At 41.1% G+C, this 17576-nt stretch overlaps 1 protein-coding gene across 1 annotated transcript; it reads right to left on the bottom strand.

Annotated features, from left to right (window-relative positions):
• Positions 1–291: 291 nt before the first annotated feature.
• ppef1 (protein phosphatase, EF-hand calcium binding domain 1) lies at positions 292–16303 on the bottom strand. Its single transcript, XM_049599747.1, has 19 exons — positions 16103–16303; positions 15321–15464; positions 13014–13046; positions 12502–12629; positions 12343–12403; positions 8703–8866; positions 8498–8612; positions 7918–7964; positions 7652–7818; positions 7515–7551; positions 7277–7426; positions 6549–6700; positions 6194–6434; positions 5917–6102; positions 5686–5828; positions 3462–3568; positions 3203–3366; positions 2308–2392; positions 292–2219 (listed from the first exon to the last, which is right to left on the bottom strand). The coding sequence occupies exons 2-19, from the start codon at positions 15379–15381 to the stop codon at positions 1993–1995; spliced, it is 2268 nt and encodes a 755-aa protein (XP_049455704.1). The 5' UTR covers positions 15382–15464; positions 16103–16303; the 3' UTR covers positions 292–1992.
• Between the last annotated feature and the right edge of the window lie 1273 nt (positions 16304–17576).

Here is a 17576-nt window from a genome sequence, read left to right as displayed (position 1 = left end):
CTATTTTTTTCTACTGCTGAAGTCTTTGGGCATCGATACATGTAATACTACAGCACTGACAGGTAACAGTGCTGCATCATACAGGAGTCTGAGGAGACCTCTGTGCTTAATCAAACTGTACCTAAAATATGTAGTCCCAGAACCAGCTCCATACTTTTCCTAGCATTTATTTTGACTTGCTCGAGGTTCGTGTGGTGTCTTGGTGACTTTGCTGTGACCTCGGTGATCCAGTAGTCAGGTCAGCACCTTGCACAGAAGTTAGGAGCCATCGGTGAGTGTGTGTGTGTGTGAGAACTGGTGAATAAGAGGCAAATTGTGAAGTGCTCTGGATAAGTGCTATATAAATGCAGCTATTCACCCCCAAATCCAAAATACATATTTTTCCTCTTACCTGCAGTGGCATTTATCAGTCTAAGTTGTCTTGGTGTGAGGTGCTGAGTGTTGGAGGCATTAGCAGTAAGGATGTGTGCCTTCTCTCAAAAATAATATAATTGGATGGCAGTCTGCTTGAGGTGCTCAAAGGGCCAAAAAAAAAAAAAAAACATTTGGAAAAAGTCAACAGCAACAACAGTCTCTTTCCAGAATTCATGACCTGTTTACTCAAGATAATCCACAGACCTTATTTTTAAAGTTTCACGTAGAACTATTTTCTTTCCACTGAACTACACCCACCACTTCATCATTTTATTAGACAGTTGTGTGAAATTTTGTCATAATTAGTGTATGAGTTCTTGAGTTATGGCCAAAAATATGTTTTGTGAGGTCACAGTGAACTTGAACTTTGACTGCCAAATTCTAATCAGTTCATTCTTGAGTCCAAGTGCACATTTATGCCAAATTTGAGGAAGTTTTGCCAAAGAATTCTTGAAATATCGTGTTCACGAGAATGGGAGGGACAGACAGATGGACGGACGACCCAAAAACATATTGCCTCTGACCACGGCTGTTGACGGCACACAGGCATTGAAATATAAGGTTATTGTCCAGCCAGGCAATGGTGGCACAGAGGTTAGGACAGCCTGGGATTACAGCAGGCAGGCAGGTGTCAGATCAGGGCAGAGCACTATTACAAAAACGTCGACACATCAACGATAGTATGATGATAATGTCCAAAACACAAGTTTTGCTCTCAGTGGTGTCTGTGACATAAGAAATAAGTTAAGTTCCAGATGCCACTTCTTTGAGGATTGTTCACAATGTAGCATTATCTGTGAAAATAATCAGGTGCATTCCCTGGATGCATTGAAAGTGAGTTTACTGCGTCCTTTCAGATTTTAATGCGTCAGGGATGCAGGACGTGTACCAAGCAACATCCCTGGATGTAGATTGATAAACAGCACTACAGGTAAGGTGAATAATATATATTTTGATTGTGGGGTCAACTGTTCCTTTAACATAATCATTCTAGATAATACCAAATGTCACACCAATCCTTTTAAACTTTTATTGAGCCATTTCACACCAAAATGCTCAAAAATCTCAGCCTGGTGGTGGCACTGGAGGGAACGTCAGTCCCTGAAGTCATTAGGATCCATCATCTGGAGACCATGAATGTCTTAAAATGCATTCCTATCCACTTGGTTGATGTGGAGAGGTTTCGCTGCACTGAGAACTCTGGCCTGCTGGTGGTGCTAGATGAAAAGTCAATGGATCACCAAAGTCTTACAAACTTATCCTCTGTGGACCATGAATGTCTGTATAAAGTTTCTGGTCAGCCATCCAATATCTGTGAAGAATATTTTCACTTTGAAACCAAAGTGGTGGACTGAAGTAACCCAGGGACTGACATTACCATCCCTAGAGCCGCCCTGCTATAGCGTGGCTAAAATGCACAAATGACAAAATGCAACAATAATAACTTCTAGTTTTAATGTTCAAGTCTTAATAAATACTAAAATATTTCATCTTTTCCCTGCTGTTCTACTTTCTGTTCACTGTTAGTTTCTCTGCTGATCATACAGCACTTCGATACTGCAGTAGTCAGACTCTTATTCACGAACACTTTTCTCTATCCATCCTTCCATTAAGTTGGTGATCCTTGTTGTCCAGTTTGTGTACCACTCTGAAGGCCTCCAGGAACTCTGTGAAGTCTATACTGCCGTCTTTGTTGAAGTCGATACTTCGAGCTAGGTCATCGATGGCACTGTCGTCAATATCGACTCCCAGGTGGGCGCTGAAGAGCCGCCAGGTGTGACGAAACTCCTCGATGGAGATCAGACCTGTACACGGCAACACAGACGGAACTTAAAGGAATTCATTCTGGATGATTGACACATCGTTTTCAAAGAGATTCAATATTTTTTTTACCTGAATGGTCTTTGTCTATAATGTTGAATATAATCTCAATGTCTGTCCTGTATCTGAACAGAGTTTCAGCCAAGTTTGGAGTCATCTAAAAGAAGAAAAGGGGAAAATATAAAAACAGAATACTCAACAACCACTAGCCATGTTTAGTAGCAACAATGGTCGAATAAGTACTATAATCCTCAAAGCTCCAGTACCACTAGGGAAAAATTCATTCATTCATCTTCTAACCGCTTCATCCTCTTGAGGGTCGCGGGGGGGGCTGGAGCCTATCCCAGCTGACATCGGGCGAGAGGCAGGGTACACCCTGGACAGGTCGCCAGACTATCGCAGGGCTGACACATAGAGACAAACAACCATTCACGCTCACATTCACACCTACGGACAATTTAAAGTTATCAATTAACCTAGTCCCCAATCTGCATGTCTTTGGACTGTGGGAGGAAGCCGGAGTGCCCGGAGAGAACCCACGCTGACACGGGGAGAAGATGCAAACTCTGCACAGAGGGGCTCCCACGCCCGGGATCGAACCGGCAACCCTCTTGCTGTGAGGCGAGAGTGCTAACCACCTCACCACCGTGCCGCCCACTAGGGAAAAATTCTCCTTTATAAGTAAAAGTATTCCTATTCCTGAATATAGAGAGGTGTAAACTCCAGCAAGGCATCCTATTGTTACTGTCAAGTGAAAAAGGTCAAGTCTCCTGTGTTGGAAATATTAAATTTACATGAATGTGTAAATGCTTTAGAAGATTATCCAGCTTCTTTTCAGCAACTTTTTACCGGCAAAATACGAATGGTATGTCACAAGTTTCTCAAAACAGCCCTTAAGGACACTATATGAGTGAATGTACTTGGTTGCTTTCCACCTCTGATTAGGAGAGCCCTTCACCTCTCTGACCTGAGGCAGAGGAAGCCCTGGTTCCATGTCCTCAAAGCTGGACTGATACTCCACACTGCCATCTGGTGCCAGACGGGCTAAGTGTGGACGAAGTGTCCTCCAGGGCAGATCCAGTCTCAGTACAGACTCCAGCACCTGAGCCCATTCACAAACTGAAACAGTACCTGAAAGAAAGATATGCTTTCATATAACAACTATACATGTCCACCTGGGTAAATACATGTTTATAAGTGAGGTAAATGCAGTGAGAAGAGCGCACCAGTGTTATTCTGATCATACTGCTGGAGGCCCGACAGCAGCTCAGAGCGATGGGAGAACAGCTTCTCCTTCAGGGCCTTGAGGGCAGAGCCTTCTGCAACCCGTACTCTGCAGACGAACATGAAAACAAAAGCCTTCTTACAGATATCTATTTTCATTGTCGATTAATCTGTCAATGATTTATTCTGTGAAACGTGAAAATATATAAGTAAAGCAGTGAAAATGTCCATCACAACTACACAGAGCCTGGTTGCATCTTCAAATTTCTTGTTTTGACGACGTTAAGTCATTATCTATAAGGTAAGACAATGGTGACTGAGCCTATGGCCCACTGAGGAAGGTATTGCAATATTTACACATTTGCAATATAATTAAGTGGGTGTCAAGGTTTATATTTGCAGAAAAAATGCTGTATTAAAGCTCCAGTAGGCAACATTGTTTTGGTATAATTGAGTAAAAATTTGATAATATCCTCTAAGCATAATGTAAATCAAGTGGTCTGAGACAAACAATAGGTTTCTGCACCTCACCATGGCTCTGTGTTCAGTCTCTAAAGAATCAGTATTGTGCCGATGTGCATCAACCAATCAAAGGTCAGCTCAGACCACTGCGTTCCTATTGGCTGTTCTACTGCATATGCGTGTTCCTGTGCCACCAGCAGAAGGGGAGAGCAAGCGGCAATGGCGAACAGTGCACCAGGTAAAATAGCTATTCCAACATTTAGCAGCACGGCTAAACAACCCAAAAAAAGGAAGACAGAACTCGGTTCCCCGGAGCCCCGGAGGGAGGGGAAGGGTGAGGTGGGGCCGGGCCCAGCCGGAGGGCGCAAGGGTCGGCCGTGGGAGGGGAGCTAAGGGCTCTCCGTGGAGAACGAGAGCCGAGCCTCAGGGTATATGTGTGGGGCCACGAGGGAGGGATGGGGAGGGCTGCTGTGCGGTGAGGGAGAGCCGAGCCTCAGGGGTATATGTGCGGGGCCACGAGGGAGGGATGGGGAGGGCTGCTGTGCGGAGAGCGAGAGCTGAGGCTCCCAGAGAGGGAGAAACAGAACCAAGTAGGATAAAATACTCGCGTGCTCGTCTGGTAGGAGGGGCTCAGGGCGGAGACGAACGAAACCTAACTCAGATGAGACTCAAAAATCAACCGTTTTCAGGCTTTCTACCTACTGCAGCTTTAAGGTCATTCAAACTGAACATACCCTACTACTGCAGCTTCACACTGAAAGCAGTTAAGGAAATGCAATGAGTTTTTCAATGAGCTCAGCACTATAATTTCACAAAAATACGTCAAAAAAACCAAAAAACCTTTCTTTACAGTACATCAATTTGGAATATTGCAGGAAGTAATGGAACAAGACAGAACAGCCACAGTGAACTTTTAGATAAAGAGCAACAGGTGACAGGCCGCACACCTTCAACTTTTGCCAGCCTTACACCAAATGACTTCTCATGTGATTTCACTATCACAGACTAATTTAATCTATCTAAAGAATCCAATTGGCGTGTATCGGATCAACCAACCGGCACTTATTTTAGTGAGAAATCTCTACTTTTGAAATGGCTCGCCTCTCATTCCCACGGTCTCCTTAAGGTGACAAAATCCAAAATGTAAAGTTTGTATGCAAATACAGTTTCTTCATGGATTATATTGATGCCAAACTGACAAGAATACTATCGACATATGACCTCTTTTAGCTTGTGCTGCTTGAGTTATGTACACATAAGAAATTGTAAATATATCATATTTCTTAAAGTGAGTTTAGTGTAAAGTTTTTCACCGGGAGCAGGAAGGGAAATAATCTCAAAAGGAATCTAGTTGTAGTCTTGCAAACAGCGACCCTGCAAAATGCCCAGTCATCGCAAAATCTTGTGTGTGACTTAAAAGTCAAGGGGTGTCAGACCTAGTTGTTTCAAAGTATTCTCAAAGTATTTTCTAAGTCTTCTAGTGTATGGTAGGCATTAGCGAGGTAACCAAACCCTTTTACTGTCTGCAGATTCATCCTGTGTGCAGTGTGAAATCGGATCACAATTGCTCACAGAATGATGGGAAAAGGCCCAATTATTGCCTGACTTCTTCATTAAAACGACAAAGTTTGTTTTGCTGACCCCAGAACTCTGTGACCTGTCGTAATACATGTGTTGCCAAGAATCCCTGTCCTGGATCATCCAGGACTGAAATCTTCAAGAGCCACTATAAACAATTATAAACACACCAGGCAGCTGTTGTACCTCTGTGTCAGGGTGAGTTTGCGTGTTGTGCGGCTGACTTGATACTGGTAGAAGCGGGGAACCAGCTCTCGGCCTACTTTGATGTAGGCACCACGGTTACTTCCCTCCTCATAATAGTTTGATGCTGAGAAAATGGTGATCACCTGTAGAACAAGCAAGCATAATTTGTCTCATGATTCAGTCATTTTAAGCATTTGGACAATCTGTATGGATTTGTTGCATCCCATCTACCTGTCCATCATGACAGAGCTCATATCCCTCCTGTTTGCACTCATGGGATCTGATGAGCAGTTGGAGTCCGTGTTGGAGCAGCAGTCTCTGTGTGACGTCAGGGCCGAAGTAGCAGCCTCCTCCTCTGAATGTGTTGGGACTGCAGCCTTCTTGGGTTTTAGGGTCACTCCACAATATATCCACTATCTGCAACAGAGAGGAAATCAGAAAAAATAAGACACTATACAGCGGAATTGAGCAATATTATTTTCTTCTCCACTGAATCCACTCCTCTGACCTGTTTCCAATCCCGATCCTGTTGTGGAGGTGAAGGAGGGGGGACAGAGGACAGAGAGTCCAGGAAAGGCACTTGGAGGACATTGATATTGTAAGGCGTGCAGGGAGAAGACAGGCACGGACGAGGAGAGAGGCACGATGGAGTTCGAGGAGAGCAGAGCGAAGAGGACGAGGATGATGAGGAGGAGGAGGAAGAAGTGGAGGCGGCGCTGTCTTGTCGGCTGTGTCCACATCGCCTCTTTCTACAGAAGGAGTAGAAGAGAGGGTCGCTTCAGACGAGAACTCTAACAGTACACTGACCTTAATAAAACCCCTACAACATCTGTGAGCGTCTGTGGGCTGCAGTGCTGTCACACCTGTGGCTCGGGGTTCTTTGGTTCTTGTTGTAGCTGCGACTGCTGCTGGGACGAGAGCTGGCTGTGGATCTCATTCTTTTCATTTGTCTGCAGGACTGACTGATGTCCAGCTGCTCCAAACTACACCTGGGAAACCTCAGGGCAGATTTCACCTACAGGAGCAAAGAAGGGAAGACAGAAATAAAATAAGGACAAAGTTATTTGCTTTCTAAACTGAAGTTCAAACTGATGTATGTTGAGTGTCTGAGGTCAGAGGGTAACCTACAGTATGTTGTACACACTGTAAAGCCCCATATGCTCCTCTTCTTCAAGCAGTGATTTGCACAGAATTGCTTTTATGGACTTAATGAGAACACAATGAATTTTAATTTCAATTTTTAGACGGCTGTTCATGAAGAAATCCATCATTACTTTTCATTTATCTGATTGATGAATGATCATTTTCTGTATCTTTGGCCAGTCATTTAAAAGAATAAAAAAAACACAAGCAATAAAAAGGTATGTGATGTGCAGTACTGAAAGTTGTTTAAAAACACTTTAGCATTCAGCATGGACCTTGTCTGCTGGATCTGACTTTAGACAGCTGTTTGGTAACGTTACCAGTCTACATTGTCGAGTGTTGGCTGTGAATTTGTCAGCATTTTTAAAAATACTTTTCTGACCTCTTGTGGCCAAAATCCATTACTGCAGCTATAACAACACAGCTGGAGGCATTAGTTTCCACTGACCTTGTGCCTCTCTATGGAGCTGAGGAAGTCCAGGTCGGTCTGGTCTGATATCCCTCCATGAACAATTAGGATCTTTCCATCAATGACGGTTGCGACAGGCAAAAGGCTGAAAACATCCTGAAACAGCTGGAGGATCTCTCGTCCATGAGTCTGCATGCAGCAGGAAAGGAATTATTTTCACAGATGAGTTCTGGACATAATAAAAGCAGAATAAGGACGTGTGTGGACGTCACGGTACCTTGTATTTCTGCATGACTTCTTTTGTGAACCCATATCTAAAACAACAACATAAAAATTAATTTTAGTACCCTTGTGTTTGTGGTAAACCTAGATGGACACTTGTTTTCTTTCATTTCACTTCTTCACCCAACCCACCGGAGGTTCATGATGTGGTCTTCATGGTTGCCTCGGTTCAGGTGCATGTAATCAGGGTAAAGCAGCTGGTAGGCGAACAGGAGGACGACTACTTCTACGGACTTTTTCCCGCGGTCCACAAAGTCCCCATTGAACACATAAGGCGTGTCCGCAGAGGGAAGGCCATTCTGAACAACAGTGAAATCAACAAACTTAAAATCAGATCGTAGATGTATTGAGTGCACACTTCAGCGATGTTTGAACGATGCTAAAAAATTTAGCTTTACCTTATAAAATATAAGAAGTAAGTCATCAAGCCGCCCGTGCAGATCACCTGTGCCAAAATGAAAATCACAGCAGTTAAGAACTTTAAATCCTATTTCTGGTTTAATTAATCCCTGATTTACAGAGGAGGTGTAAAATTCCCCGACGGTATGAAAACAACCACCAAACGTTGTGTCTTCTGTTTTAGTCATAACAAGTATTCTTGGCTTTAATGAGATGCGTATCTGCAGGAGGAGGCAGCAGTGAAAAAGGAGTCAAGTGCCTGATCAGTGTGCAAATAAACACGACCTCCATTCTTGGAACGCTGCCATTAAGATACAGTTAGCTGTATTTAAAACACATTTAAAGACATCAGTGATTATTTAACCAGTAAGCAGGTCATTTATTTATTCAGCTGCCCACTGTACTGTGTGATGTAGCAGGTGCACAAGCAGCAGCTCATCACAGCAGCAAATGGCAACGATGAGACTGAAACGACTGTTGTGTAAGGAAGGAATACTTCTAAATATAAAAAGTTTTCTTTTAAAAATGACAACTATGAATCTTGAATTTGCAAGTGAAACAGAGGCGCTGGTCACCCACCACATATAGTGATCTCTTTGGTGTAGGATGTCGACAGGTGGATGATGTTGGGCATCTGTTTGAGGAGCTTCTTGGTCTCGTACAGCAGCTGCAGAACATATCTGGCATGTAGAGTCTGTGAAAAGTAATGGAGACAGTAAAAACACTCAAAATATTATGTGAGGCAATGAAACTAACAGAGAGAGAAAGACCCTTATTACAGTACCTGCTGCTCCTTAAATGCACTGAGGAGAGCATTCGTATCAGAGACAGAGAGGGGAAACGACAGTCGGGGCCCGGTGTACGACTCTGCAACAGGGATCAAGTTGTAGCAGGTCTCTCTGTCTAACCAGGGGTCCACCACCGGGTCCAGCAGCTGGGAGATCAAGTCTGGAGGACAGTGTAAGCGGCTGTGACCATACTGTCATTGCCATGAAGCAGTACTGCTCATTGGTCTGTAACATTACTCACAGTGGCCTAAAACCAGAGATATTAGATCCCTTGGAGTAACAGATATTATAGTACGACAAAATCTCTGATGGCAGACTTATTTGCATACTAATAGTAGCCCTGAGGTATTACGACCACTATAAGCAAAAAGTGGAATCCTCACAATGTTTTATACTCCCATAATAACCTACATTACAGAGTTTTATTTAGGCTTCTCCGCTAATTTTATACATACTGCACATTTGGGAAAAGTTGTATAAAGCCTTTTATGGCTCCTGCTGCACAAAATCTGATAAATGGACTAAGTGTTGTCACTTGAGTCAAAATGAGTTGAATCTAAAGACACAGGAGAGCACAGACTGTATAGCAAAGACAGACAGCATGACCGCTCCCCAAAAGTGAAGCCATGACATCTCAATTGCCCCCTGATGGCTGGCTGCTCAGGTCATAAATGCTGACCTTATATCCTCCTGAGACCCTGTGTGCTCATATGTGGACATCACATGTATGGTTAACTTCACCTTATACTTCACTCCTCTTAACTTAGGCCTATTGTCCTCGTTCGTAGACACTTTTTTGTGCCATCTAGTGGTAGTAAGAGCACAATACACTAATCCATGTAAAAACAAGATAGCAGCCATTTCTGCTAAGTCAGTCTGCAGCCAATCCCGACACAAAAGTGGACATGGTCCAAAACCTGATCACATTTTATGGTTGAAACTTGTGATTAATAATGTTTGTAGTTTGATACGGCAACAAATTTGACCAATTTTAGCAACAGTAACAAGCTAAGATGCTGTTAATTCGGTAGTACTCATTAGAAGACATTGGGACTTGTTTGAGGACATTGGAACTTAATTATGATTGACAATGTTTAGTTTTTTATACTTACTTGGTCCTACTTATCCCAAACAGCTAGGATAAATTAAAAAGGATAAAGTCCCAGGAGGATATTACATTATTTCAACCACTTTTAACTGTTTATAAATATAAACTTGTCATTCATGACTGTAAACATTAATTCAGAGTTTTATAAAGGCTTATCTATGCATAATAATGTCTTGCAAATGTGCGTATAATGCATTATGGACATGGCCTTAATAGAAAGTGTCACCTTAAAATGCTTGGATTAAAAAATAAAAAATAAAAAATAAAAAATAAAAGGAGGGTTTGCCCACTGAACTACAATCCTATATATATACAGGTTTTAATTTGTAGTTCCCTGTGATAAACAGCTCGACACAGCAGCACATCCAGCTCTGTGTGACCTCACCGTTGTATTAAAAGACCACTCCAATATGCTAATGAAACCCTCTAATTTATGCAAACAAACAAGCCACAAACAGACATCTAGCTCCAGGCCTGTTTCTCTTTTGTACGTCTTTTGTCTATTTTCCCTTTTGTGTCGATTAAATGCCCTCTATTCTGTCTCACACTCACACACACACACACACACACACACACACACACACACACACACACAGATGCTGTATATAATAAACACAGACAACAGAGTCTGGCCTCTTTGCATCACTTATGTTGACTCAGTGTAAAACCCACGTAGAGGATGTACAGCACATGTTAAGCAATACGTGCTGACCTGAGGACGAGCTTGTCAATGGAGCGTTACGCTTTTTAGTGCAATGAGAGGGTCAATACATACTTAAGCCACAGCTGTGTCAGTGCAACACACCAACACGTTGGCCTCCACATTCACAGTAGTTGCTAAGCAACGGGATATACGCAATGGGTTTTCTAGTGTAGACCAAAATACAGTGGCATGACTAACAAAACTGGTGTTAACTGACGGAGGTTAAGAAAAACAAACATCTATATATAACCTTCCAACAACCATTAAACACCAACTGCACCACCTACTGTAATGTTAATATTCTATCTCTCACTATTTAGATTAAAGTAGATATTTAGTTGAAAACATCTTTCTTCAATCATACACCACACCAAAATAAAAATGAATAAAAAAGCAATAATTCAAAGCTAAAAAAGGACATGAATAAAAGGTTAAATGACTCAAAATCACCTCAGATATTTAAGCTTCAGTACGTCAGAGACACAAGCAGCCCTGAAGCTGTTGTTATGAGTGAATGCTTTACATGCACAATGCAAAAATAATTAAGTAGAATATATTTTTGTTCCTGCATTTGTATCCGCATGTGCACTCAGTGTTGGGGTGTAGTGAACTAAATGTAGTTCAAATACTAGTTTAACTACAGTTTCAGTTTCAGTAGTACTACTTTGGGTCGTACAGTTTGCGTAGTTCATTAAAAACTGCACAGTCATGATTAATGGTGCTTTTTTGCCATATGATACAGCACAATGCCACCGCATATAAGCCATGGTTGTCATTTAACCCTTTAAAACTGGAGCAACATCACTTTTTTATGTTGCTTTCAGATGCTTTTAAACCTTTGGACCTTCGGCAAATTGGTGCAATTTCTTTCATGGGAACCATGGGAAAAAAGCAATGAGTAACTTGGTAAGAAATTGGTAATGAAATTGCAATAAGTAAATCGATTTTTTAAATTATTTAAAATAATAGGGAATAAAGAAAAAACTAGGGAAAAGAAAATTTACAATTATAATTATTACATATTTAAAATCATGGTAGAGAATTATTATAATATTTAAATTTCCAGGTCATTTACTTGTTTGTTTTACAGTATTTTATTTTATCTATTTATCTATCTATTTATTTATTTATTTATTTTCTTGTCATTAATTTTCTCTTTTTTTCTAATTTCTTGCAAATTTTTGGGGTTGTTTCTTGTTTCACTGCTCATTGCCTTCTTCCCAATTTGTCAATTTGCTCTGGTCAAAAGGTCAAAGACTTAACCTGCTCTTTGACTAGAATCACATCTTATTTGCATCCAAAATATCTACAATCAAATATTGTAAATTTCCCTAAAAGTTAAGCGTTTTCCTAATTCCACCCCAAAGACTGCTCCCTCTCGTCTCCTTAAAACTCATCCTGGGCTGCCTGGTTGAGGACTAGCCCGCCTCACTCCCTTAATCAAACACACCTACACTTAACTCAGGAGTTGTACCTTCATGTAAAAGCATGGAGGTCCAGACTCAGGCGTGATCATAGTGATCATTTCCCATAATGTCGTTTGGGTGTAGTTGAACTACTTTTTGAGAGCAGTTTTATTTTGACAAGAAAACTTTCTTGAGAATACTGGTAGTTAAGATGTAGTTTAACCATGTATTATTGTGAAGTAGCTGGTAAACTATAGTTTTAGGTGGTTTCTCCAACACTGTGAGCACTGTTAGAAAATGATGTTTCCTTAAAATCAGCTTTATCACCAACATTTCCAAATAACAACAATGAATTTCAAGTTTTCAGTACACAATACGATCCACTACTCTGTGGACAGAAGAGCATTTTGGCTCTTTACCTGGTCCATTTCCATTCAGCTGTGTGAAGTTGTCGAGCATGAAGCTGAAGAAACTGGAGAGCTGAGGAAAGAAAAACAAAGCAGAAAGATGTTCAAGCTTTATGATGATGCTTCTGAAAATTAGCGTGCATGTGGACTTGAGTTTTTAAGCAGAGTCACCTGTAGCTGGTCCTGTTCCCCGGCATATTCGATGGACTGAAAGATGTTCCAGGTATACCTGCGCCTCATCTCCAGACGGGCCATGTAGCGCCGGTACCATCGCTGGATCAGAACAGCTGCCTTCATAGCTGCGACAAAAACAAGAGCTCTTACATTTTTTTTTTTAAATGGGAGACATGTTTAAATATCTGGAGTCGCATACAAACAGTGCATGAATATGACATGTGAGCTCTAATTCAATGTTCCAGCACAGCATGGTGCTTCTCAGTTCCAGCACAAAGTGACAGGAATATTACATTTTACGTCTGTGTCACTAACTCAGGAACTGATTCTGAATTTGAATGCATCTTTTGTATAATAAACATCACCGTGTAAATATGTAAAATGTAAAAATGCACACACACACACACACACACACACACACACACACACACACACACACACACACACACATACATGGATGTATGCACACATCACATATGTCACAGACTGATAGATGAGCAGGGTCTTACTCAGAGCTGGGCTGGGAGACTTCACTGTGTCGTCTGTGGGGAGAAAAAAAACTACAATTTAGTGTAGAAAAAAAGGTAATTGAATAAAATCATGTGCAAGGCAACACACACACACACACACACACACACACACACACACACAGATAACAAGACACAGGGGAGGCCATGAGCAACAGTGGGACTGGAAAAACTAAGTAAATTAAAAGAGCTTTCAGGAGAAACAGCGCTCATTAAAGAGAGAAGACAGACTGTGAAGAAAGAAAACCACCATCTGTCAAACATCTGGTGTGTGCGTGTGTGTGTGTGCACCTGTGTGTGTAATAACTCAGAGGAAAATGTACTACTGCAAAAATTATCATCAGATTTATACAACAAAATGTGACAGTGAGATGCGTCAAATACTAAACCATAACACTTCTGCTAATAATACACTATTTATGGAACAGTTTCCAGGTAATGAGCCTCATGCAAGACACAATATACGAACAAATTTTCTCTTATGTTTGCTCATATCTACGATTTGTTCTTATTTTGTCAATACCCATTGATTTCTGGGATTCACAAATGTTTTCTTATTTTTGCTCTCCTTTAAAGTGGTCAAAGGCAAAGTCAGAGGTAAAAAATCTTGTTTTCACAGTCCACAAACTGTTGTTGTTCAACGCAAGGAAACACAAGTTTTAAGTTTGAGAAATATTTAAATATATTCATTTATTATATTCAATATACTGCAATAGTGTAAGCAAGGCAATATATCTCAATTTATATTTTAATCTAATTTTGTAAAACCATGTTAGTATAAAGAACACAACCAAAAAAGACTACTTTTTAAAGATTGTTTTTTTGGGGGCTTTTTGCCTTCAATGAACAGGACAGATTGAAATGGGGTGAGAGAGAGAGAGAGAGAGAGAGAGAGAGAGAGAGAGTGGGGGTTGACATGCAGCAAAGGGTTGCAAGCCGGAGTCGAGCCTGTGACCGCTGCAGCGAGGCATTGCCTCTGTACATGGGGCGCCGGCACTATCCACTACGCTACTGACGCCCCAAAAAAGACTACTTTTTTATGCAATCTGAACAGTGGGATCTGTATTTTGTATTTGTATTTATCATGGTTCCTGTAACATCCAAGTCCTGAAAGGTTTTTTTGTTTTACCTTGTGTACACAACATAATTATCTTGTACTATAACAATCTTAATCTAGTGTGCACAAAATAATGGGCTAACTAATATATTGTGTGCACAATTTATCTACAGTACAGAGTTATCTACAATATAATAACATGTTCCCTCAAGATAATAAAAAAAAATCCCTTTTGGGACTTTAGGGGCTCTGTGTGATTCAAAATTTTGAGAGTTTCTGAGAATCAATGCAGTATCACAAAACATAACATTGCAATACTCAAGTGTATTATTTTCTTACACCCCTAGTTTTTAATAGGGATGCAACTAATGATTATTTCCATTATTGATTGGTCTGACAGTTATTTTCTCAGTAAATCAATTGTTAAGTCTATAAATGTTAAAGAAAATCACCCATCACTGAGTTCAAGATGACATCTTGAACTCAGTGTTATATGACTAAGTGTTATTTTGTTAAAAACCAAAAACCAAAGCACAAAAAAACTGAGAAAAGTAGTAAATCTTTATATCTAAGAAGCTGCATACAGAGAATGTTCAGCTCAAAAAAATCAATGACATTATTAATCAGCCCAGAAATAATTAATCTGTCATCAACTGAGGACAGGACAAGAGATATTTGAGGATCTATACTGTCAATGGCAGAGTGTTCGTAGACATAGGCGTAAATTTTGGGGAGGGGGAGAGCATGTCACCCTAATTATTTAGAAAATATTTAGAACATGTGCATTTGTCCCCTCCAGAAATAGCACACAAGTAGCAAAGGACTTTTGCTTCAACAACATTAAAGACATTTAAATCATAAACTGATGCAGAAAATGCACAAATTGGTGCAGAAACTTTCACCAGAATGCAGGAAATTAAGTGTGCAAGTACACAAGCATATGAGTAACACTATGTTCCCTTCTATCATCCTTCCTAAACACCTCATCAAAGTTATTTCTGAGCTTGTACTCCAATTAGCATCCAACACTTACAGCCTATTTTTGCCTGCCTGATCTACCCACAGACCAGGTGTACCCACACCTCAGCTCTAATTTGATGCCAGTGTGTCCTCACACCTCTCCTCGGGGGCAGCACGTCCAAATGTCTAAATTTTCCATTGACATGACAAAAAAAAACAAAAAAACAACACACCTCAGTCCTGGATCATAGTAACAGCCACCTGCCACACACCTTTAACTGTCTCCACTTTTTTCTCTTGTGTCTCCATAGCAACAGAAGTGCCACATCCCATGATGTCCAACAAGGAAGTCCCAGGGGGTCACATCAAGTCAGTTTTCCAAAGCTGGGGCACATCTGGCTGGTGGCATGCAACTGCTGGGGGGGGGGGGGGGGGTGAAAAGGAGACATGGGTTTAGTTCTTCAGGTTTCTACCAAGTCACAGAAACATGTAAGACAGTCACATGTCACAGCAGCATGGTTTAATTCACTGATAATTACTCTAGAGAGTATAAGCACCCCTGGAAAATGGTCCTTTTCAGGCCACCTGTTGCAGTGTTTACCAGTTTTCTGTTAAGCACACACTGACCAGTGCGTGCTGTGGGTGGTCAGAGTTGAATCACATGTGAATATGCATCAGTCCATCAATTTTGATTTTATATCTGCATTGGTCTATATTAGTGAGGAAAATAAGGTTAAAGCGCAATTGTTTTCCTTCCAGCTTATTCGGATGGTCAGAAAATGTGAATGAAAATTAGGCTTCAATATGAAAACCTCACAAAACATATGCAACCGTAACGAGGGAATGACACTAAGCTTATGTACGGCTGTTAATCACGCTTCAACACTTTCAAGATCAAGGAACTGCACAGAAAATATCAAAGCAAAAGGAAAATACTGCTAATTGGGCATCCCTGTCTTAGCTGCATTTTCACACAGCATCATACCCCAACATGCTGCTTATTTACGCAGCAGGTGCAAGAACATCACTGCATCAGCATTGTTTCTGGTCCTACCTGCAGCCTGTAGGTTACCCGCGCGATGATGAATGGAGCACGCAACTCGTTTGATACGCACACACACAAAAAAAACTTGCGTCGAAGCTGCAGCCAGACAGCTGCTACATGCCCTCTAAATGACTGTCAGCAGAAGGTTTAGGTTTTAAAAGTGTTTCCAGAGAAGCTGTGGATGCTGCAGGAGCTGCTGCTGCAACAGGGGGAGACGAGAGCGCACCGAGGAGGCGGAGGCAGAAACCACAGCACAGAATGGAGGGCCAGCTGCTCCACCTCCTCTGCTGCTCCTCCTTTAAATACCGGAGGAATATTCCCCAGGTAACTGTCAACATGAGTCATTTCACTCCTGCAAATCACTTCTGTGCCCCATGCGTCCACCGAAATGCTAATTATTTTAAGCTTCACAAGGAGGAGACCTGTTGACACTTTGGATATCATGGAAACTTCCAGCCATGAAAGTTTATTCTGGTCCTCATGGTTAATTGTGATTTAAACAATCTTTGCTTTGGCACCACCCTCAGGCCAATTCAAACAAGTCAGGTGTATGAGCATCTTTTTTAAAAGGTACATCACAGTAAAATGACAGATTTTATATCAGTAACTCACCACCCGTTATGTTGAATTTGTGAAGAAAACTTTTCCTGGCTTGCCTCCATGGCAGGGGCGTAAATATAGACAGTGCAGGCAGTGTGATTTCTCTGGGGCCCCTGGAGTGGAGGGGCCGTATAGAGAGCAGACCCTTGTAAGTATTTCAGATTGCCAGCTTGGAAATATGTGCTCAAAGCTAATGAAGAAAAAGAATATTAAGTTCCTGTATACATCCTCAAAAAGGCAAACCCATCTACATTAGGGTTTTCTTTTTCTTTCTTTTTTTTTAGTCAGTAGCTATCTAAAGCAAAATGATATGCTATTTCCATATAAGCTATAAAATCTATAAATATACTATAAAAACAATTTAGTTGAATGATTGATTTCCTCCTTTCTTTGATATTTTGTCAAATATGCAGTGATGATTACTGGGTAACATGTATGTTGTTGTTTAATGTCAAGTCTCTATACGTGTCAAGACAATACATGCATGATAGCATGTGTTAGGGCCCATCATAATAGCATGCACTGGGGCCCGTCACAACATCCTTACGCCACTGCGCCACGGTGACCGGAAAATCCAAAAAATGCTAACATTCTCAATGAACTGGAGTCATGGGAGGCCACATTTAATGACACTTTATCAGAACATTCATTTGAGCAGCTTTCAAATGCCAAAGCACACTACTCAGCTATGCATGTCATTGTTTATACTAACATGTTTTAATATTTTAGCAAAAATGCATGTGTTTGAGAAGTACTGAGCAGACGACTGGATAAATGAGGCTTGCATTATCCTGCAGATGTTTTGGCTGTTGTCATTTTCTACAGTACATAGACTTTTTGCCTGATTTGGATATTCCCCTCAACATGGAGCCTATATGAATTT

This window comes from Epinephelus fuscoguttatus, linkage group LG2 (assembly GCF_011397635.1).
Source record: "Epinephelus fuscoguttatus linkage group LG2, E.fuscoguttatus.final_Chr_v1".
NCBI lineage: Eukaryota > Metazoa > Chordata > Actinopteri > Perciformes > Serranidae > Epinephelus > Epinephelus fuscoguttatus.
The sequence above is the reverse complement of the archived record's forward strand: the minus strand, read 5'-3'. Positions and strand labels throughout refer to the sequence as shown.

Coding starts and splice junctions, on each gene's coding strand:
- ppef1 (XM_049599747.1), bottom strand. CDS start 15,381: ATGGGATGTGGCACTTCTGTTGCTATGGAGACACAAGAGAAAAAAGTG. Junction 12,630..13,013: donor GTCTCCCAGCCCAGCTCTGA/GTAAGACCCTGC, acceptor TTTTTGTCGCAG/CTATGAAGGCAGCTGTTCTG. Junction 2,220..2,307: donor TATAGACAAAGACCATTCAG/GTAAAAAAAATA, acceptor TGCCGTGTACAG/GTCTGATCTCCATCGAGGAG.